This window comes from Myotis myotis, unplaced genomic scaffold (genome assembly GCF_014108235.1).
Source record: "Myotis myotis isolate mMyoMyo1 unplaced genomic scaffold, mMyoMyo1.p scaffold_m19_p_7, whole genome shotgun sequence".
In the NCBI taxonomy this organism is placed as follows: Eukaryota; Metazoa; Chordata; class Mammalia; order Chiroptera; family Vespertilionidae; genus Myotis; species Myotis myotis.
Genome location: NW_023416379.1, coordinates 86,586,743 through 86,609,355, shown reverse-complemented (window position 1 = coordinate 86,609,355; position 22,613 = coordinate 86,586,743). Strand labels below are relative to the sequence as shown.

General features: G+C 45.0%; 2 protein-coding genes across 6 annotated transcripts in view; both read right to left on the bottom strand.

Annotated features, from left to right (window-relative positions):
* Nucleotides 1-270: 270 nt before the first annotated feature.
* On the bottom strand, nt 271-11,711 carry MRPS10 (mitochondrial ribosomal protein S10). Of its 2 annotated transcripts, none has more exons than XM_036317505.1 (7): nt 11,559-11,711; nt 8,614-8,678; nt 8,454-8,523; nt 4,996-5,132; nt 3,866-3,974; nt 1,885-1,974; nt 271-599 (listed from the first exon to the last, which is right to left on the bottom strand). In XM_036317505.1, exons 1-7 carry the CDS (start codon nt 11,604-11,606, stop codon nt 516-518), a joined length of 603 nt encoding a protein of 200 aa, XP_036173398.1. In that variant the 5' UTR covers nt 11,607-11,711; the 3' UTR covers nt 271-515. The 2 variants fall into 2 exon arrangements, with proteins under 2 accessions (XP_036173398.1, XP_036173397.1); XM_036317504.1 differs by having other exon boundaries at nt 8,454-8,526; nt 11,559-11,709.
* Nucleotides 11,712-17,841: 6,130 nt separating this feature from the next.
* The window catches only part of TRERF1 (transcriptional regulating factor 1), a 210,692-nt gene continuing 205,920 nt past the window's right edge, over nt 17,842-22,613 (bottom strand). For all 4 annotated transcript variants that reach the window (XM_036317184.1, XM_036317185.1, XM_036317187.1 and 1 more), the window contains one exon: nt 17,842-21,446. In XM_036317184.1, coding sequence (XP_036173077.1) covers nt 21,122-21,446 — 325 coding nt within the window. In that variant the 3' untranslated portion in view covers nt 17,842-21,121. The remainder of the gene's footprint in view (nt 21,447-22,613) is intronic.

Sequence of the window (22,613 nt, the reverse complement as noted above, 5' to 3'; positions counted from 1 at the left end):
CAGATATTTACATTACGATTCGTAACAGTAGCAACATTACAGTTATGAAGTAGCAACGAAAATAATTTTATGGTTGGGTCACAATATGAGGAACTGCATTTAAAGGGCCAGAAGGTTGAGAACCACTGTTCTAGGAATTTCTAAAGAAAAAAATGTATGTGAGCAATATTTCAAATATTCACTTTCAGATGAATGATACGATGTAAATTAAAATTAGTACAAACTAATAATTGAACAATAGCAGAATAAAATATAAATAGACTCCTTTGGTACCTGGTCAGAACGGTTTACTCACATTTGGTAAAATCAGAACTGAAATGACGACATGTATAAAAGGACAGATAAAGTGGCTCTTCCACTGCAGTCCATTGTATCCTTAATGCTCCATCCCTTGCTGCCCATGATCAGGACATGTGGACTCAACAGTGAACCGTCTCAACTGGCAGCACTCTCCCCTTGAGCCCACGTGGCTGCCCACCCGCATTCAAAAGCCCACACAACTAGTCCCTGAGCCTTTATGACTTGCTTTCTTCCTTTTCTTCGGGTATCTTTTCCCAGATGGGCTCCTTGATGTGTTCTGGTAACCGTTCTAATTTTGTCTAAAAAGAGAAAAATAGAACTATAATATAATGTGGACTTAACTGAACTCTTTGGCCACAAAATAGATTAGTTTTGTCCCCTTAAATCCTCTTGACTTCTTTTACCTCCCAGCCCCTACTTGCCACCAATCCCCTTCCCCCATACCTCTCTCACCTTTTTGTAGGCTTTGAAAACAGACAGAAGAAAACTTGATGGTATATAAAACTCTGATACATATAATCTATTTGATCTTCAGTGATCTCTAGGGGCTGCCACCTAATGTGGTCCCCATGTCTGGACAACTACTGGGAGGGAGGGAGACTTTGGAGGTGGCTTGGGGAGGATGTGGAGACCCCAATCACTGTGGCAATCCTGCCTCCAGGTCTGCCACAGGCCTTCCCCTCCACTCAGTGGGCCAGGACCAGGCTGCAATCCTATATAATAAAAGGGTAATATGCAAATCGACCAAACGGTGGAACGTCCAGTCGCTATGATGTGCACTGACCACTACGGGGCAGATGCTCAACACAGGAGCTGCTCCCGGGTGGTCAGTGTGCTCCCACAGGGGGAGCACCGCTCAGCCACAAGTTGGGCGACGGCTGGCAAATGCAGCGGTGGTGGCAGGAGCCTCTCCTGCCTCTGGCTCACTAAGGATGTCTGACTGATGGCTTAGGCCCGCTCTCTGTGAGGAGCCTAAGCCATCAGCTGGACAACCCCTGAGGGCTCCCGGACTGCGAAAGGGTGCAGGCTGGGCTGAGGGACACCCCCCCGTGCCAGTGAACGAATGTTGTGCACTGGGCTTCTAGTGATTACAACAATACAGATTGTTGGGGAAGGTCATCAAAAAGACATGACCGTCTGTTTGACCTGTGAGCTGAACCCGGGCAATCAAAGGCTCCTTGCCTCCTCCCCTGTGTTTTGGAATGTGTGTTCTGCTGCCTTCCCTGCTCCCAGAACCTGCTCCAAGGATACAGGTTTGAATAGAAATGTGGTATTGAGACTATCTGGACTGGGTACATGACTGACCCAGTTAAGGTCTCCTGGGTATGTGAATGACCCAAGTTGGGGCCTCTGTATAATTTTTAAGATTTGGCAGGTGTGTGCAGAAAGCAAACTGTCTGGCACCTGCCCATGACAAAGCTGGTGAGTAAGTTCTCCTGCTTATTAAACCTGCCACCTACCACTTGGAGTGGTCTGCCTCTCTGTGCTCTCTCCTTGCCTCCGCATCCAGGGGTAGTTTCAGATTACACCTGGGGAGCTCCCCACACACACTACCCCCAATAGAGGTAGAAATTAAAGTCATACCTTTGTAACTTCCATGGCAACTCCTTCAGGTAAGTTTCGCTGAATGTATTCCAAGTAGACATCTGCTGTACTTCCAGTTAGATGTTTTAGCTGAAATTTCAAACATGAAATTGGTTCATACTCTGCTGTTAGAGTAGAAATGTTAAAGTTTTATTGGTAAAAGAGGTAGAGCCTTTTCTTCCTCTATGGAATCTACACAGAATCCCAACTTTAAAAGCCCCGTACCTCCTCTGGTGGAACTGAATGGGGAGCACGGCCCTGAAGCACCCTCCTTCCAGATGTCTGGAAACCAGAGCTGCATGGAACACAGCTGGCCAGCAGGTATCAGAGCAGTATATTCACAAGACAACTTAACACACAGCACAGAAGGACACAACTAGATCAGTGATGGCGAACCTTTTGAGCTCGGCGTGTCAGCATTTTGAAAAACTAACTTAACTCTGGAGCCGTGTCACATACAGAAATTTTTTGATATTTGCAACCATAGTAAAATAAAGATGTATATTTTTGATATTTATTTTATATATTTAAATGCCATTTAACAAAGAAAAATCAACCAAAAAAATGAGTTGACATGCGTGTCATACGTTCGCCATCACTGGACTAGATGGTAAGAGTTAGCATGAGATGTTCTACATGCTTCATGCTGAAGTGTTTCTGTTGGACATGGGTGCATACAATTTTGGTGTTTTTTTTTCCATTTAAAGGTGGAACTACATCTTAATATTTGTACCCTCAATGTCTAGTATAGCGCTTCCAATGTAAAAGATGCACAGTTGTTTTAATAACATTTATAGATCATTTACTACGTGACGAAGTATTCCCAGTGTTTTAGATAAATACGAAGTATTCCCAGTGTTTTAGATAAATACCTCATTTAATCCTCACATAACCTAGGAGATGGGTACCATTATTATTCCCATTTTGTAGGTAAAGAATTGAGGCACAAGGCATACAGCTAGTAAGTGCCAGGACTAGGACCTGGCTGCCTGACTCCAGAACCCATGCACTCCTTAACCACAAGACTATGTCAACCCTAGTGGATGCACAAATGAATAAGGTGAATGAAAAATCGTAATGCTGCCCCTCACAGACATGGGAAATCCAGGAAGCATGTGAGAAGAATTATTAGACCTGGGTGAAAATTTAACTAGAATTTTTGAAAAGCAAGCAAAATTATTCTAATGCTATCTTATTCTATAAAACTTAGTCAGCTGCCCTAGCTGGTTTGGCTAAGTGGATAGAGAGAGCGTCGGCCTGTGCAAACTGAAGGATCCCAGGTTCATTTCTGGTCAAGGGCACATGCCCGGGTTGTGGGCTTGATCCCCGGTGGGGGGCATGCAGGAGGTGGCTGATCAATGATTCTCTCTTATCATTGGTGTTTCTATCTCTCTCTCCTTCTCCCTTCCTCTCTGAAATCAATAAAAATATATTTAAAAAAATAAATAGTCAACTCCCTAGCCGGTTTGGCTCAGTGCTCAGTGTTGGCCCACGGACTGAAGGGTCACAGGTTTGATTCCAGTCAAAGTTATGTACTTCAGTTGCAGGCTGATCCCTGTCTGCGTGAGGCAACCAATCGATGTTTCTCTCTGTCTCTCTGCCTCCTTTCCACTCTCTAAAAATCAATGGAAAGAATATCCTTGGGTAAGGGTTAACAAACAAAAGGTAATGCTTGTATGGTTGGATCTGTTGCTCTGAGAAATACAAATTGTTCTAGGGGTAATCAAATTTTTAAAAAATTAAAAAAAAATTAGTTAGCATCATCTGCATTATTAAGCTGAAGTAGAGCTATTCTAAAGGATGGCTTTATTTGAGTTTGATTTTCCTGTCTGTTGCTCCCATAAACACAAAAGGTCCTTTTACCATCTCTGCAACCATTAGCATGAACTGACTAAAAGGAAGTCAGCCAATGTGAAAGTAAAGTTATGGTAGTATGAAATGGGGCATTTCAAAAATACCTGAATATTTGAAATAAACTCACCTCTAAGCATCTGTAAAGTGTTCTCATTTCATACTGCACTCTGTGCTTCTTGAAAATATGCACTGATTTGAGAAGAGTAAATCGCTCTATTTTCCTTGGAGGTTCATGTCTGAAAGTTAATGGGCAAAACAACAAGCTTAAGCTAAGCGATGATAAAACCTTAGTCAGTGATATCAAAGCACGATCCCACAATGCTGTAGGTCAGGCTCATGCTCAATTACAGGCATTAATGACTACTTACAGACTCCTACTTGTCAGGGCTGTCACCTGTGCTTAACAACTGATGTCATAAAGCGCAGGCCAAAATAAACACCTTGGACAGCAACACAAACATTTTTTTTCCACAGCCCCAAAATTGAGCCTTGGCATGCAAGTGCACGCACCCTCAAACACATACACCCACACACACCCCTCCAGCTTTTGCAGCCCTGAAGTCCCTTACTGACCAAATATACGGACTGTGAAAAGCAACACCCGTGTGATGGACACAGTGGTAATGTCTGCTGTATCTGTTATTTTAGGGAAAATTTATAGATAACCCAACCCATAATCATAAAACTATAGTCTGTTATGGAAAACGTGGATTCATTGTGTTTTGTAAAGAGGCGGACACACTGGCAAAGCCCCAAATGGGCCTTGTTCTACATCAGGAGCAGGTGACAAGACAAAGGAGGTGGTTACACTTGACCCTGCAGTGACTTTAGGGCCATATGAAGCTCACCTTGCTCAGGCATGAAATTACTGGGTGAATGGTGTTTCTCAGGGCAGTTTTGAAACAATGAATATATCAGCCAAAGAGCACCAAATCAAAGGATCTATAAAAGGACTGCTTGCCCACCTAACTGCCTCCCTGCCCCATCGCAATCCCAGACATGAGGGCTTCTTGGATCTCCTGTCTATGAAATTTGTAGAGAAAGGATTTCCTTCATTTTCCTGGTTCACTCATTCTAGCACTTAAACATTCTAGAAGACAGGAGGGATGATCCTGCTTAGGATAATAGGACATAGCTACACCCTACCTAGCATGAGTTCTATTCCATTTTAAGGGCTCACACTTGGCTGGAATCAGCACCATTTTCTGGCTGATCATGTTACAACTGACAGGTCAGATTAGGAAAGATTATACTTACACTTCAATAGAGATACCAAGTTCTTTAGCAGCAAGCACGGCAAAATATTCGTAACTGTCCAACACAGCCTTATCGTGGCCTTTTACTAAAACTGACAGGCGCTTATACAATGTGTCTGGTTCATCAGAAATAGTTATCTACAATTTTGAAATAAAAAAGGAAAGGTTCATTTGTGGTTCCTCTAATATTTGCAACTAAAATATTTAACATATTATCCTCACTCAATTGAGCAACTTCAGAGTTTAGTAATAAATGGGGAGAAAAATGCTATGTAACATTTTAACACTATAAGCTTAAGTATCTAATTACTATCACATTCAGATCTGCACAATGACCCTTAGAATCTGTTAAAATGCAGTTTGAATCAAAGGGACTTTCAAGGCAACAAAATCACTAATGGAACCTTCTAACTTAAGAGTTATTGAGCCCCAAATTCACAATGGGAAAGGATTTTGGAGTTTGTTAACAAAAGTAGCCTGGTCAGAAGACCTGGATTGAGAATTGAACTCTGCTACTTCTAGCTAAATGACAATGGGCAAGTCATATAATCTCACTGCACTTTAGTTTTCTCATATATAAAACAGAATACTGATGCTACAGTTCACAGCATTTCATTAGAGAATAAGAAAACAGATTAAAGTGTTTATAAATGATAAAACATCCTATATAATAAAAGCATAATATGCAAATTGACTGAACGGCATAATGACCCATCAGCAGGGGGTGGGGCTGGGGAGCAGGAGGCCAGCGGTGGAGGGGCGATGGGGGGTGGGGGGGGGGCAGGGCCAGCTGCTTGCCAGCAGGCACCTGACTCCTGATCAGCCTGCCCTGGTCACCTCCCGCAGAGGGAGGCCAGACTGCGGCTTAGGAGGACATCCCCTGAGGGCTCCCGGACTGTGAGGGGGTGCAGGCTGGGCTAGTTGTTATACAAAGGTGAGTAATTACTATTCATATTCTTTTTTCTTTTAATCCTCACCTGCGGATATGTTTATTGATTTTAGAGAGGAAGGGAAGAGAAACAGAAAGACAAACACTGATGTGAGAGAGAAACGTCAATCAGTTGCCTCCTGGACATGCGCCAACCAAGGATCAAAACCTATAAACTAGGTAATGCCCTGACCTAGAATTGAACCGCAATCTTTTAGTGTAAGGGATGACACTTCAACAAACTCAGCCACCCCGCAAGGGCCCATTCATATTCTTTATTTTAAAATGTCTTTTTATTAATTTTAGAGATAGAGAAAGGGAGAGGAAAAGGTCAATGAGAGAAACATTGATCAGCTGCCTCCTGCACGCCCCCTACTGGGGATTGAGCCCACAACCCGGGCATGTGCCCTGACTGGGAATCGAACCAGCGACCTCTCTGTGCGTGGGACAATGCTCAACCAACTGAGCCACATGGGCCAGGGCCACATTCTTCTTAAAAAATATATTTTTACTGATTTCAGAGAGGAAGGGAGAGGGAGAGAGAAACATCAATGATGAGAATCATTGATTGGCTGCCTCCTGCACACCCCCTACTGGGGACTGAGGATGCAACCCGGGCATGTGTCCTGATCGGAATCGAACCACAACCTTTTGGTTCTTAGGTCAACACTCAACCTCTGAGCCACACCAGCCGGGGTAGGACCATATTCTTTATTAGGCTTTATTCATGGTTTTTCCTGTCATAATAGAAAAATTACTCATTTCTAATTAACATGTTATGATACTGACTGTACATATAACTTCTAACTCTTCTGCCCAAATACTTAAAATCTTACAAATAATGGGTCCGATGTTTCTTTCTTCCAAGAGGTGAATTACCTTCACTTCATTCATCCATTAAACCAGTAATTTATATTCTAATCCAATGATTCAGGGTTAATTACTTCACCCCTGAAAGGAGATCTACTTACATAATCAGGAAGCTAGACATTCACTCTCAATTACCCCAAACAAGGTTGTTGGAAGAACAGAATATACTGATATCCTATGGCAAAAGTTGGGGGACAAAGGAAGGGGTAATATAGCTCTAAGATGTATTCTTATTGGTTCCTATAGATTTTTTTAAGTTAAGTAATTAATTTATTTTTTGAGAGTGAGTGAGACAGAGAGAAAGAGAAAGAGAAAGAGAAAGAGAAACACTGATTTGTTGTTCCACCTATTTATGGATTCATTAGGTGATTCCTGCATGTGCCCTGACTGGGGATTGAACCATACACACCTTGGCTTATTGGGACAACACCCTAACCAACCAAGCTATCTGGCTAGGGCTCCCTACAAGGTTTTGAACCAGTTAAAAATACTAAAATTCAGGAGATTTCACATAACAATTTATATTTCAGTTTAGCTTGGAAAATTTAGACAATCTGGCATCACTAGGTCTGACTTCTGAACGGCAACAAGTGGCTAGAGTAAGTAGTAGCTGTCTCACCTATCAGGGGCACAGTGGTCATTGTGACCACCCTGTCACCCCTCCTTACAGCCTGGGCCATGCAGGCATCTGAGTTGCAGACCTGAGGTGTATGTATGTATTGTCATGGAAATATATCCAGTCTCTAATAAGTGAAAAAAATGAAACAGAGTACATTATGTATAGCACAATTCTATTTTGGTGTGCATGTGCCTAGATAGAATGATTGCGTATAGACTAATGTCTAAAAAGATTCATACTAAACTGTAAACTGTTACAGAGGGTTATTTGAGGGGTGGAATTGGAAAAAATGGGACTTTATAAGGATTTCAAAAAATTACAAATAACACAAAAACTGGATTGAGCCCTGACCAGTTTGGCTCAGTGGATAGAGCATCGGCCTGCAGACTGAAAGGTCCCAGGTTCGATTCTGGTCAAGGGCATGTACCTTGGTTGTGGGCACATCCCCAGTAGGGAGTGTGCAGGAGGCAGCTGGTCGATGTTTCTCTCTCATCGATGTTTCTAACTCTCTATCCCTCTCCCTTCCTCTCTGTGAAAAAAATCAATAAAAACATTAAAAAAAAACACAAAAAAATGGATTGAAGGAATCATGGCCTTTACTTAAATGAAACAAGGTCATATGCTACTTCTGATTTTACTAGTGTTACTGTTCTCTCTCACCATCAAGGCCTGGCTCACTGTCTTAAAATGAGAACAAAGACTTGACAGCTACAGGAAACAAATTTTCCTTGAACACATCACGCATTCTGCATCATTAGTTATGACAATTCTTCACATTATTCTGAGTTACAAGCAAAAGACTGCTCACTCCCACCGTTATGTGGGATAAATAATTTATTCTTTTAGAACTTGCCTGCATACCCTGAAAGAGAACATGAGCACCAGGGACATCAGAGACTACGCTACTCAGGCACACTATGCAACTGCCAGGAATCCAGAACAACATTTTTAGTCATAAAGCATTTGGGAAACAACCCCAAAGGAAATAAGGAAAAGTAATCGCTGACGTGGCTCCCTATGCCAAGATGGAGGGAGCACATACCGCAGGCTTGGTCAAGTCCTTGGGAACATCAACATGTAGGTTTGAAAACTGAACCCACTTCATACTGGAACTGCTGTGTGGAGGGAAAAGAGAAACCTGAGTAAAACAGCACAAGCGCCCATTTTCTTGTTCAGAGCAGCACATCCAACTGCATACTTACAGAAGAAAGGCACCATTTTTAGATGCTCTGCTCTTAGAACTGCTCACAGAAAAATCCCTCGAACCCTTAAAAAAAAAAAAGGGAACATGTAAGAATTAAAGTCAATCCCCAAACCATTCATAGTTTCCACTAAAAAAATCAAAAGATGTATGATGTTTCAAATAAAGAGCTATCTCATTATTTCTGATGAAGATATTGGATAACTAAAATGCCAAATTAGATTTTATTAAAAAAACAGACAATAGTAGTATTGATAATCAAAAGGGACTCTCCAATACTAGAGAACCTACATATTTTAAAGCTTAGAAGAAAATTTTAAAAACAAGTAATTCTCACATTAACAGCTATAAATTAAATTTGTAGACTTCAAAGAAAAAATGTGGCTTAATTTCCCCATTATTTTTTTACAGATTAAATGTAATTCAACATAATACTTATTTGCCTCAATACTTTTGAACAAAAATGTCTTTATAATTTATTAAATAGAGTTGAAATAAGAATTCGGAAGTACACTTCTTTTGAAGCTTTTACACATCTTTTCTAGCATATGTATTTCTTGGCTTGGCGGGGACTACTAGCTTATAAACAGAAATATACAGTGAAACTGACATCCATTTACACCATGACTGTGCCTCATAACTCAACAATCCAGCTTTTCCAATTCCTTTATTGTCAGCTCCCCCTAGTGGATCAAAACTTCTAGTTGAAGGAAACGTGGTACTATATATATTTAATTTGCCATCTGTTTTTCCTTTAAGCTTTCCTGAGATTTAAATACAGATCTTGTAACATAGAAAGCCACACCTGAAACCCACATGATCCTATTAACCAATGTCACCCCAATAAACTTAATTTAAAAAGTGTAACCCAAGAAACTGGAAGCATGCTAGGATCCTTAAAACTACTCTGAAATGAGAATAACTGTTTAGCACAAGTGAAGTTTTATTGTAACAACTGAAGGTCATCTAAAGAAAGATAAATATCACATGATCTTACTCATTTGTGGAATATAATGAACAACATAAACTGATGAACAAAAACAGATCCAGAGACAGAAGCATCGATCAGACCGTCAAACCTCAGAGGGAAGGTAGGGGAGGGTGGGGTAAGGGGGAGAGATAACCAAAGGACTTGTATGCATGCATATAAGCCCAACCAATGGACACAGACAACAGGGGGGTGAGGGCACGAGTGGGGGGTCGGGGGTGGGGTGGTGGGAGGCAATGGGGGGGATAAGGACACATATGTAATACCTTAATCAATAAAGAAAAAAAAAACTACTCTTAAGATGAGAATAACTGTTTAGCACAAGTGAAGTTTAATGACAACTGAAGGTCATCTAAATATGTTAAAAGACCTATTCTTAGTTTATGGTCCTTCTTCCCCTCTTAACCCAAGATGGAAGCAAATTAAGTATTTTATTTAATATAAATGAATGTTATTTAAGATTCTCCCTTGGATCGGGGGAAAGACAAAACGAGGAGGCAATCAGGTACAACAGCAGGTAGGAGGAGGTAAGCGCCATTCTTCACCCACAGCCACACAGGAAGCTCCCTCCCCACCTGTCTGCCAGGGACCCCACTGATTCAGCTGTACACCTGCCACTTCCACTCTCCCGGTATCAACCTCTGCTTTTACTTACTTATGTTTTAAACGTATTGATTTTTGGAGAGACAGCGAGGATGGGAGGAGAGAGAGTAACATCACCTGGCTGTCCCACTTACTTACGCATTCACTGGTGGATTCTTGTAGGAGCCCCGCTGGGATCGAACCCAAACCCTGGGACCAGCTCCCACCGACGGAGCTCCCGGCCACGGCCAACACCCGTGCTGCTGAAAGCTGGGGGCTAGGCGCTGTTACGGCCGAAATTAACCTTCGAAAGTTCTCAGTTTTCTTTTTGAGGAGGTTAAAGGGCACCTGGGTAAGTGTCTTGGTTCAACATTTCAACCTCTCACACCACCAGTCTGGTCTTAAGAACAGTGGTTCTCAAAGTGTGCCCTGTGGGACCCCTGCCCTGCGGACCCCGGCACACCCTCGGGCCCGGAAGGCGGAAGCGACTCCACAGTAACAGTGCGGCTTCCAGGCGCCTTTCACCCGCGTTCCTTCGCCGGGAACGGTTCAGGGGCCGAGTGATGGCGGTGTGAACGCAGGGGCAGCCGCGCGACTCCAGCCGTCTCCCGTTCAGCCAGACATTAGAGAGATTTGGGAAAACATGAAACAACGGCCAGTCGTCTCATCCTCACTGACTGTTTTGGGAAATTTAACTACTGTCACAAATATGTCCGTGAGGCTAACATGTAAGGAGCGTACTGGTGTTATTTTTCAAGGCGTAAGCACTCTTCGGATTCTCAGTTTTATTTTCGAATAAGCGAAATACATATCGATAGCCAAGACCCACAAAAACCAGTTGTCCGGAGCTGACCTTTTTTAGGGTGTAAAGGGGTGCCGAGGCCCCAAACCTCGAGGACCGCTGCTTAAGCTGTTGCTTCTCCAGGGAACCTCGCGGAGCCTATGTCCCCGCCCCACCCCCGCCTGCGTGACCGGCCCTAAACCTCAGAACCCCGGGCCGGAGGAGAGCGCCTCCATTCAGTCCACGGGGAGAATCGAGACCTCAGCCCCGAATTGTCTCCAGGAGAGTTTCCTGTCTTCGGAGCCTCGGTTTATTTTGCAAACATAAAAGCGGAGGAAGTTGGAATGTATGATGTTCAACATCCTTTCCAGCTCTGCATTCTTTTTGTTCCTGCCTTTGCCCTGACTCCTGTTTTATCCCGTGCGAGAATTCGAGGTAAAACCAACCCCTTTCTTGCTACCATCCTGCAAACGAGCCGAGATGCGGAATAAAATCGGGGAAGGCTCCTGGTGGCCGGAACGACGGCTGTCAGACAGACTGAGGGGCAACTGTCCCTGCGGGCCCGCCTAGTCCCCCCAGCCTGCCCGGTACCTGCCTGCCAGAGACGCCGGCACCAGGCCCCCAGCGCTGCTCGCGCCGCCATCTTGCCGTCGGCGTCCCAGGATCGCTTCCGGGTCACAGTGCGTCCTCGACCATAGAGTTCCGCAACAGGAGAGAGTGTACCCTCTGTTCCGGCACCGGAACGACCATAGAGATAGAATTCCGTGCTTTTTAAGGGCGCGACTGAGAATGCAGGCGGCTTCCCGGCCCGGGACCCGAGCTCGGTGAGGTCCCTTCAGCCCATTGGTAGATCGTTACCAAGGTCCCGCAGTGTTTTCCTCTACAAATCGTTTTTTGTCCTGTGTGGTTCCTATTCTTTAGAGGCAAACAAAAACACGTGCTTGGAAAAAAAAAATATTGACAGCGGTTATCTCTGGGTAGACGATTAATGGTTGATTTGTTTTCCTATTTCTGTAGCCTTGTAGTTCAGTCGTTAACCCTGCCTTCCTCCCCCACACCAATTGGCATTTTTGTCCGTCAGCCATCCTGTGCACCACCGCCCACGGAGCTTCCCAAGTCTTTATTTCCTTACTCTCGTGCTTCAGACCTTCACCCAGGACCACAGCCAAAAGGTGTTTTAAGCAAAAGTGTCTGGTTATTAATGTCTACCCTAATTAAGTTCCAACTAAAAGGCTTGTAACTGGGTTTTGCTGTAATAAAAATTTTCTTCCATTGGTGCAATTCTCGAAGCTTTGTTTCCTTCAAGTGCTTTCACATATATCATCCTAGATCAGTGGTCGGCAAACTCATTAGTCAACAGAGCCAAATATCAACAGTACAACGATTGAAATTTCTTTTGAGAGCCAGATTTTTTAAACTTAAACTATATAGGTAGGTACATTGTTATTAATTTAATTAGGGTACTCCTAAGGCTTAGGAAGAGCCACACTCAAGGGGCCAAAGAGCCGCATGTGGCTTGCGAGCCACAGTTTGCCGACCACGGTCCTAGATAATAAAAGCCTTACATGCTAAGTGTCTGGTCGACTGGTCTGCGATTCAACCAGTCAAAGTATAATATGCTAATGATATGCTAAGGCCGCTCAACTGCTGGCTGTGACGTGCACTGACCACCAGGGGATAGATGCTCTGACAGGTAGGTTAGCTTGCTGCTGGGTCTGGCTGATCAGTGGGGTCCCTCAGCCCGGCCTGCACCCTCTCACAATCTGGGATGTTGGAGAGCTAGTTTTAGCTAGATCCCTCAGGCCAGGCTGAGGGACCCCACTGGTGCATGAATTTGTGCACCGGGCCTCTAGTTTAGTATAATGGAAAACCCTGGGCTTACAATTAGGAGATCTGGGATGTGGACCCAGGTTTACCATTTAGCTGAGTGACTTGAGCAAGTTACTTCCCTGCTCTGAGCCTCAATTTTCTCATATATCAACTAGAGATGACAATAATAGTTTCCTACTTCAAATAGTTGCTATGAGGATTAAATGAGATAGTGATGTATGATGTTTAGTACAATGCCTGGCACCTAATAATGCAAATAGATGGCATTTGTACCATAAAGTTGCTTTGATCTCACCTGCCTCACAAGATTGTTGAGAAGATTAAAATTTTTAAAAAATCAAGTTTATGGGAACATTGTGTAGCATTTAGAGTATTGTGCAAATGTAAAGTTCTTTGTTTTTCCTTCCCTGCCCTAATTTGCAGGCTAGAGAACCAAGGAAGAGGTAGAGTGGTTTGCCCAGTATCACACAAACTGATGAAAGATTTAGGACCAAAACCCAGTTTTCCTGCCCCTTAGACCGGCCTCTACTTACTGGAACTCTTTCCTTGTGGAGGTGTGGTGGAAATGCCCTGTGCGGTCTTATACCAGAGCGTGGAAACTCCACACTTTACCTGTGCACACCTCTGGCGCGCTCGGCTCTGCCACACCTGACAGGCTGCCCAGCGCCTTTTTTCAGGCTCCCACTCTGAACTGTGACATTCCAAGTTGGCTGGGCTGTCTCAGCCAGCGGGGCTTCCAGCAGCTCTCCAATTCTGCTTCTCAAGTTTGCACCAGTCTATTTGCAACTTGTGTGATGCTCCTCGGCCTGCCTCTGCCCTTCGAGCACCCGCAGCTGGGGGGTGGTCCTGCTGCCACATGACGGTGACATTACAGCTTGCAGATGACTTTCACCTATGTTACCTAGTCTGATCCTCAGAAGAGGAAATGGGGAAACTGAGGCTCAGAGATGAAGCGACTCACACAAAATCGTCTGGTGAGTTAGTTACAGCTGAACCAGTGACCCTCTTCAAGACCCCGGTTCGATGCCTCTCCACCCGTGCAGTGGGCTGGTGCTGGCCCTATGATCAGCTCAGTTCCATTTAAAGCCTCTTTGGGTGTGAGGATTGGATTCCCACTTCCCCACCCTCCTGCAAGTAAAGGTGTTTAGTTTATTTTTAAGTCCTCATCTGAGGATATTATTTCCATTGATTTTTTTTTTTTTTTTTTTTTTTGAGAGTGAGAGGAAATGGAGGGAGGCAGAGGTGTGCACAGGTAAAATGTGGAGTTTCCACGCTCTGGTGTAGGACCACACGGGGCATTTCCGCCACTCCTCTGCCAATGGAAATGGAGAGAGAGAAACGTTGATATGAGACACATTGATTGGTTGCCTCCCACACGTGCCCTGAACGGGCCAGGAGTTGAACCTGTAACCAAGGTACATGCCCTTGACCAGGAATAAAATCCATGACCCTTCAGTCTGCGGGCTGATGCTCTAACCGCTGAGAAAACCAGCCAGGCCTATTTTTTATTTTATTTTATTTTTTTTATTATTTTTTTAAATATATTTTATTGATTTTTTTACAGAGAAGAAGGGAGAGAGATAGAGAGTTAGAAACATCGATGAGAGAGAAACATCGATCAGCTGCCTCCTGCACATCCCCCACTGGGGATGTGCCCGCAACCCAGGTACATGCCCCTGACCGGAATCGAACCCGGGACCCTTCAGTCCGCAGGCCGACGCTCTATCCACTGAGCCAAACCGGTTTCGGCTATTTTTTATTTTTTACATTAAAAGACATGTGTGGCCTGGACTGCTCTTGCAACTGGGTATGGGGACTCAAAGCATCCTTAAGGACTGGGTGCCCTCTCCATTCCTGTGGCCAGCGTGGTCTCTTTATTGATGGGCTCTCTGTGCTTAACATAGTATCTGTGCCCTCAGAACTCTGCCTTGATGTGGCCACCGCCTGCTGCCTTTGACTCATAAAGTTTCTCCATTCATACTCTCAAATGTGGGAATTTGATTTGGTCCCCTTGTTCTTCTGGGCTAAGCCTTGCCAAATGTCACCTAATGGCCTAGGCCAGTGGTCGGCAAACTCATTCGTCATCAGAGCCAAATATCCACAGTACAACGATTGAAATTTCTTTTGAGAGCCAAACTTTTTAAACTTAAACTATATAGGTAGGTACATTGTTATGAACTTAATTAGGGTACTCCTCAGGCTTAGGAAGAGCCACACTCAAGGGGCCAAAGAGCCGCATGTGGCTCGCCAGCCGCAGTTTGTTGACCACAGGCCTGTGGACCTAATAGCATGGAGTCAGGTGCCAGCCCTGGTCCAACTAGCTGAGGGCAGGTGGGCGTCACTGTGAGGGGCAAACCCGGGTTTTGCCAACAGCAGGGCTGTGGACAGGGCTCTGTGGTGTGGGATGTGGGCAAGGACAGCGTCCTGAAGCTTGGCCTACTATAGGTCTCTTCCCTACCACCTTCTAAACCTCTAACCCAGAGGTCCTCAGACTTTTTAAACGGGGCCAGTTCCCTGTCCCTCAGACATTCCACACATGCGCACTGCGGGCCCGGACGAGTCGGCGGCTAAGCAGGACAGGCAGGCAGCGGCAGCAGAAACACCCGGCGGCCGGATAAATGTTTTCGGCGGGCTGCAGGTGGCCCGCGGGCCGTAGTTTGAAGACCCCTGCTCTAACCTAATGCAGATGAGTAGGAGGTCAAATAATTCTGGAGAGTTGATGCAAGTCCACCTTGCTTTATAGCCAGGAAAAATAAAAGTATGTGCATCAAATATTTCTAAGTTATATTTTGATTGCACCAGTGGTTCTATTTTATTTTTTAATTTTTTTGTTAATCCTCACCCTAGGATATTTTTCCATTGATGTTTTTGGGGGGGAGGGCGGTGAAGAATCATGGTCATCTGGAAAGCCAGAAGGGCTGAGCCACAAAATGGCACCCGGCTCCATTGATTTTAGAGAGTGGAAGGGGGTGAGAGAGACACGTTTGGTTGCCTCCTGCACGTGCCCTCAACCAGGGCTGGGGATCAAGTCTACAGCTGAGGTATGTGCTCTTGACCGGAATCAAACCCAGGACTCTTCAATTCTCAGGTTGACGCTCTATCCACTGAGCCAAACCGGCCAGGGCCAGTGGTTCTGTTTTAGAAGACAGCCTTTTTCTCTTGGTTGTGATGGTTTCATGGTTAATACTTATCTCCAAACTCATCAAGCTATATACAGTAGATATGCATAACTTTTTATGTCAATCATGTCTCAATAAAGTGTTTAAAAATGGTAATACTGCCAAAAATAAAATTACACAAGCAGAGGAAGTAACGACCCAAAACAGTCAAAGGGGAGATCAGTGTTGCATGTAACCGTGTGTAGGAATGCAAAGCAAGCATGTAGGGCTGCCTGCCTTCACAACGCAGAAGCAAGCACTTCCCTTGGGTGGGGTCGGGGGGAGAACAGCTCTTTTCAAAAGATTATCTCTCTTATTTAAAGGACATAATCAGCCCTTGGGCTTTTATACAGGAATATCTGTGATCCAGAGATCACTGCAGTTCACTTAGGAATATATTATTCAATTTCTCAACATGCCTTCCTAATTGTCTTGCTTGTGTCAACATTAAAACTCATCCGCATTCCTAGAGCGAACTGTAGCCAGCTGGCTGTGGCTGCGTCTGTGGAAATTCAGACCTGACTTTAGGTAACTTCAGAAGAGGTTTTGTTTACACACACGCACACACACCTGAAACATTAGCGATGATTAGTTGAACAGATTGTTGCTGAGCACCTATTCTAAATCGCTGTGCATACGTGGGTAATGGTGAGGCAGTTCACAATATTAATGAAGCACGGCCTTTGCTTTTCCCAGCGGTGGAATTGGATCGGGTCCCAGGGCCCTGTGTTCTCTTTCTAAGTATTGAATTCCGTGGCAGGAAGGAATGATGTCACAGTCATTTTCATACACTCAGCTCCCCCGGGGATAATACAGTGTGGACTAGTGCCTGGTACATGGGGCTCCCGGGGACTGAAGAGATGACTGTAACAGTAGGAGAGGGCTTCGGATTGGACACCTGAGCCCCTGGAAGCAGAACTTAAATGTACAATACGGGCTAATGCAATGCTTCTAGAGAAGCGGTTCTCAACCTGTGGGTCGCGACCCCTTTGGGGGTCGAACGACCCTTTCACAGGGGTCGCCTAAGACCATCGGAAAACACATATAAATTACATATTGTTTTTGTGATTGATCACTATGCTTTAATTATGTTCAATGTGTAACAATGAAATTGGGGGTCACCACCACATGAGGAACTGTATTAAAGGGTCGGCATGAGGAGGATTGAGAACCGCTGTTCTAGAGGAATAGCAGCTTAACACTGATAGCCAAAATAAAAGTAAAACAACAAAAAAACCTAGAACAGTGGTCGGCAAACTGCGGCTCGCGAGCCACATGCGGCTCTTTGGCCCCTTGAGTGTGGCTCTTCCACAAATAACACGTGCGGGCGCACATGTACAGTGTGATTGAAACTTCGTGGCCCATGCGCAGAAGTTGGTATTTTGTGGAAGAGCCACACTCAAGGGGCCAAAGAGCCGCATGTGGCTCTCGAGCCGCCGTTTGCCGACCACTGACCTAGAAGATCAAGGTCTTCACAGGTGTGCCCCACTTGAAGCAAATTCTGTATAGAATCCAGAATTTCAGATTTCTCTTGAAGTTTATTGTTGACCATTAAAAAGTAAACACACGCTTTAGAATCTGGAAGTCCAGATTAGCAATGCATGCAAACTGTGAGATACCTGTGTGACTACGAAGCCCCTAATGGTTAGAGACCACCAACTCATCCACTGCTTGAGTACAGAATTCTCTGTCCCGGCTGCCCAGGTGGGGGCGGGCACTTTAGTGAACATTAAATCTGACCAGCAGACTTCTAACGGGTCTAGAGAAGCCAAATAACAGGCAAATCCGCATCTATCCGGCACTGAGAAGTCATTTCCGTGGCTAGAAATAAGGACTGTTTAAGCCAAATGAAACTCAGAAAGGTAACATTTTATTTTCAGAGCAGCTGATGCAATATATCGAGTCAGGTTTTCACAAATAAATAAGACAGTGGCTATCCGCTTACATCGCTAGCTGAAGAACGTTTCTGCGGCTCCTGGCCGGAACCTGTGCAGTGGCGTTCTCCTGGCTCTCTTTCTGAAAATAAATATTGTGATAATTTAAAGAAAATGCTATCGCTTGGGGGGAAACCAGCATGGAATGCCCAGATGCTTTTGTTTTAAAGGAATGCACCTTTTTAGGACAAGTCTATAAAACATCTTTATTTTTTTGTTACATGTGATGTTTAAATATAACTTTGCTTTCAAGCTTCAAACTTTTTTTTTTTTTTTTTAAACCCCTGGTAAAATAAGACTTTTGGTTCGCCTTTTAACAAAAACTGACCTAGGAAGAAACATTTTTAGCAAAATGTATTATAAAATCACTAGAAAATACTGTCCTTTTTTTGCCAAAATGTTACATAAAATCCTTATTAAAAATACACACATTACAAAAGAAAAATTATGAATATGCTATACATAGTGCTCTTGATATGGACCAAGGGACCTGCATTCCGGGGGAAAATACAGTTAAGCACACTAGATATTATGATGTCAACTTATAGTGCAAACCTGAATAAATTACATCCTGAAATGGGAAGGCATGCAAGTCATCTGCTGAGAATAGAACATAACAAAGCCAGAACAGGAAGCAATCACAACCACTATTTAAAAATGTTTTCGTTTTTATTACATTAATTTTTTTCAAAAATACTTTTCTTTACAATAGAACTCCTAGAAAATATTTACAACCTTCCTCTAATAAAATATAACAGCAGTTAAATATATTTGAAAATAAGATGGGTTTTTCCATAAAATATATCTGTTAACTTTTTATATACAAGCTTTCTCAAAGAGATCTAAATTCACTAATGAAAAACCATCTGATAGTAAACAGTAACCATGTTGAAGACTTTGACCTTCAGGAAGAGAAGTTCTCTGGGGTGGGGAAGGCTGGGAAGCTAAAACACAACACATACATGCAGGCAGAATCGTTTCAGAAAAAAAAAAAAAGCACAATGTTCTACTATGAAGTCAATTCTTTTTAAGTTGATATTGTCCAAAAATACTAATTCAGGAATTTGAACTGTCTCATTAAGGAGGAGTTCTTTGGTTATTTCAAGTCAAAAAATGCTTACACTATACTGCATGGAAAATCAAAGTTATATTGTGCATTATATTTTTTGCCTTGGCAACTCAAGTTTATTTTTCATGTTTAAAACTGGAACGGCTGGGCAAGTCTCCAAACATAACGAATACGTTTGCTTTATAAACATTTTTCTGGGTGTTGGCTCCTTTGTTAGATAAGCTTTCATACATCCCAATAGCAGAACCTTTCCAGAATCACTCTCAGACATCCGCAAGCAGAGGGGAGTGGTCACTGGGACAGGGGCCATGGGCCAGTGTTGCCCTGGGATGGTTCTGAGACAGCTCTGCCGTGAAGGTGATGCAGTGCCCAGGCAGGTCTGGGCTCAGAACATACGAGAATGACCTGTCTGAAATGGCAGCAAATAAAACACCTCGTTTTCCCCTAAAGAAAAAGAAACTTCCAAGATCTCTTTTCAGAAAACAGAACGATTGAAATGAAAAGAACCTTTGTATTTATCTTCTGCCCTTGGCTTTCCTGAGATTCAGAGAACACTGCCTGGGTGGGGCCGCCGAGGGCCATGAATATGTGCTAAATGCTTCTGCAGAGACAAACTTATCCTCGCTTCCGCTGATACTGCCTCTAATGTTAAGCTATTAACATGCCAGCAGAGCGGCCGGCATGATGGCCACGCCCACAGGAGCTGGGGAACTAGCCTACCTGGGGCGGGAGTCACACATTCCAGGGGGCCCCCCCACCAGAGCGGTCCTCTCTGTGCCGGGCCTTGTCCCGTCTGAAGGCGCGCTGCTCGTTTGCCGGAACAGTGGGACAGGTCCGTCTGACTCAGCTCAAAGCCTGAGCTACATGGCATTTTTGAAGGATTACAGGTTTATTACCTTCAAGTACAAACAGAAACCCTGATGACAGGGACAGGAGGAGGCAGAGTTATGTGGCTTGGAAGATTGTAGAAGTGCTTTGGTAAATGACTAACGAATACATTCATTGTTTGAATGCACACATTGTAGCTAAAGTGGTATGTGAAACCATTTTTGTTGGCCTTTAGTGCTACAGCCCTTGAATTTGCTATCAAATTTCTTAGAAAACCCTTTTCTTCATGGTTAGCATCAAGATAAACTTCGGTCCAGCACAGATGAATTACAGCAAAGTCCCAAGTGAGTGAGGTTTCACAGCGCTTCGGAATGGCACAGAGTCGCCTCAGAACTCCACTGGCCACTAGCAGTGTGGCAAAACAGAACGGGCTCTTCCCATCTAGTTTTGGGGCAAAAGAACACTTCTTGCCCTTCCGGGGACTTCAATGTGTGCCTCTCAACCACCCTCCCTACAAACAGCCCCGGCAACTAAATAGTTGGGGTTATTTTCTTCCAGATGGACCTCGAGTGCACGCTCGCTGAAACACAGCTCTGCCCACCCACGGTGAGAACGGAAGAGGCCGCCACACTGCTCCATGGACCAGGTCTTCAGTGACTCCCCTCGGGGGAGCGTGAGCCTGAAACCGTGCAGTAATCAGTTCCTAGGAACAGGCCAGGTGACAGGCAAGGCAGCGAGCAAACTTATTCTCCCATTGGCCAACTCTTCAAAGGACCTGTGTGCAGAGCCAAGTGTGGCACGAGGGCTTCCTTAGCTCTCTGGAAAGCTGCCCGCGAGCACAGTCTCCCGGCGAAGACGCCAAGTTCACGGTGCTACAGAGTGAGGTCAGAGCAGAACCAAAATAACTCTCGGTGGGAAAGGATGGCCCAAGTCCCCAACAAGAGGAGGGCAGCCTGCTTCACACGGACACACGCACACGCACACGCACCGCAAGCTTTGGGACAAAAGGCAGTCGGGAGGGTTGACATCTGAAAGCAAAAGAACATCAATGTCAGGCTCACCCCCTGCCGGGAGTGAGTTCACGGGAATGCAGCCCAGACGAAACACCTCTTACAGAGAGTTGTGCCAATTATTTATTCCCCCCAACCTCCCACAAGAAAACAAATTTAAATAAAAGGAAAAGAAACTGGATTTTTTTTCTTCTAAACCTGAATAAAACGACCATTTTTTAAACAGGTAGTTTAAAATGGTTACAGAACAAGCAGGCAGTCCAGGCTTCCTGATGCGTGAAGACGGAGGAGGCCGCGAGCTTCGCCGTCTTTGAGTGACAAGCAGGCCTTTACAGTTCCGTGTCCCCCTGAAGCAAAACGGGGTCTTGATCATCCAAGAGGAGATCGGTGTCCACGGCCTCGGCCTCTTCCATTACACCTCCCAGCTGCTGGACAACGTCGTCGTCGAGAATGTCCACGTCCTTGATGGGTTTGAGCAGACTCAGCTGGTCCAGGGGCAGCAGCCGCGGCGCCCCCACCGGCCCCGTAGTCCTCTCGATTGTGGCTGCCATTTCCGCCGCAAAAGCCGCCTTCTGAGCCTTTTGCCTCTGCTGTTCCTCCTGCTGCCTGTGCGTTTTCATGTGTGCGTTTCGGCTTTTGATCTTGAAGAAGACTCTAAACGTGAAGAAAAAGCAGCATGTGAGACTTAGGAGGTCTGAGCACAGGGGGTGCGTGGAGGACCTCTGTCTGAGCTGGCTTTGACAGGGTCCTCGGCTCCTTAGCTCCTAGGACTTCCTCCTCTTGGGACCTGTCACCTCTCCTCTGTCTTCTCAAAGCATGGCAAGGAAAGGGGGTGGGGACAGAGACACATTACGGTGTGTCAGGCCTCCTTCCTGTGGCAACCAAGGGAAAACCCTCAAAGGCCTTCCTGTCCATCTGTGGTCTGGAACACAGGCCCTCTCTCTGTCCATCACTAACCAAGCCTTTTCAACCAACCCGAGAGTCTCCAAGTCATGCCACTGAGCTCCAGTGGTTCCCATCAGAAACAACCCATGCTCCCCCGCCACCCCCCCCCCCCCCCCCCCCCGCCTCCGGCCCTGTTCTTCCTCAGTCAGAATTCTCCAGGATCTGCACCAACTGGACTGTTGTCCCCTCCACTCCAGCCTGAGTGCTCTTCTCAAGGTCACCAGTAACTGTGTGGCCAAAGCCCATGGCCCCTCTGTCCTTATTGTACCTGACTTCTGAGCTGCAGCCACCCATCTTTTTCACCTGAGACCCCTTCTTGTTGGCCAATTATCATTGTTTTCTACTGTTTCCTTAAGAATGAAACAGTGGTTCTCAGCTGGGGGTGACCTTGCTCCCCAGGGAACATCTGGTAATGTCTGGAGACATTTCTGATGGTCACAACTATGGCAGGAGTTACTTCTGGCCTCCAGTGGGTAGAGGCCAGGGATGATGCTAAGCATCCTTCTGTGCTGAGGGCAGTCCCACTCCCACAAACAAGAAACGATCAGACCCACATGTCAGTGCTGAGGGTGAGAAACCCTGGGATAAGAGCGCTTCAGACTAAGGTCAGCAGGCCCAGTGCGGCCAGTCCCTGCCGGTTTTGTAAAGAAAGTTTTACTGCAATACAGCCACGTCTGGCCTTCATGTTAACGTGCCCTATTGGGATCTTTTTCAGAAAGCGTGCCTGGAGGTGAGACTGCCTACTTATGGAGCGGGGACAGCGCAAATGCTCTACACTCACTGCTGAGCTCCTAAAGGAGGGAAGTACAAACACAAAAAAATCAAAGCTGATTCCTAAGACCAGAGTCAGAGTTGATGAATCACAACTGACACACG

Bases quoted from the DNA above. Each gene is read 5' to 3' on its own strand.
- MRPS10 (XM_036317504.1), bottom strand. From the start codon at position 11,606: ATGGCGGCGCGAGCAGCGCTGGGGGCCTGGTGCCGGCGTCTCTGGCAG. The intron at 8,679-11,558 runs GCAGGTACCGGG...TTTTTTTTTAAG, and splicing joins GGTGCCGGCGTCTCTGGCAG to GGTTCGAGGGATTTTTCTGT. The intron at 600-1,884 runs GTATGACTTTAA...TTCTCTTTTTAG, and splicing joins TTGCCATGGAAGTTACAAAG to ACAAAATTAGAACGGTTACC.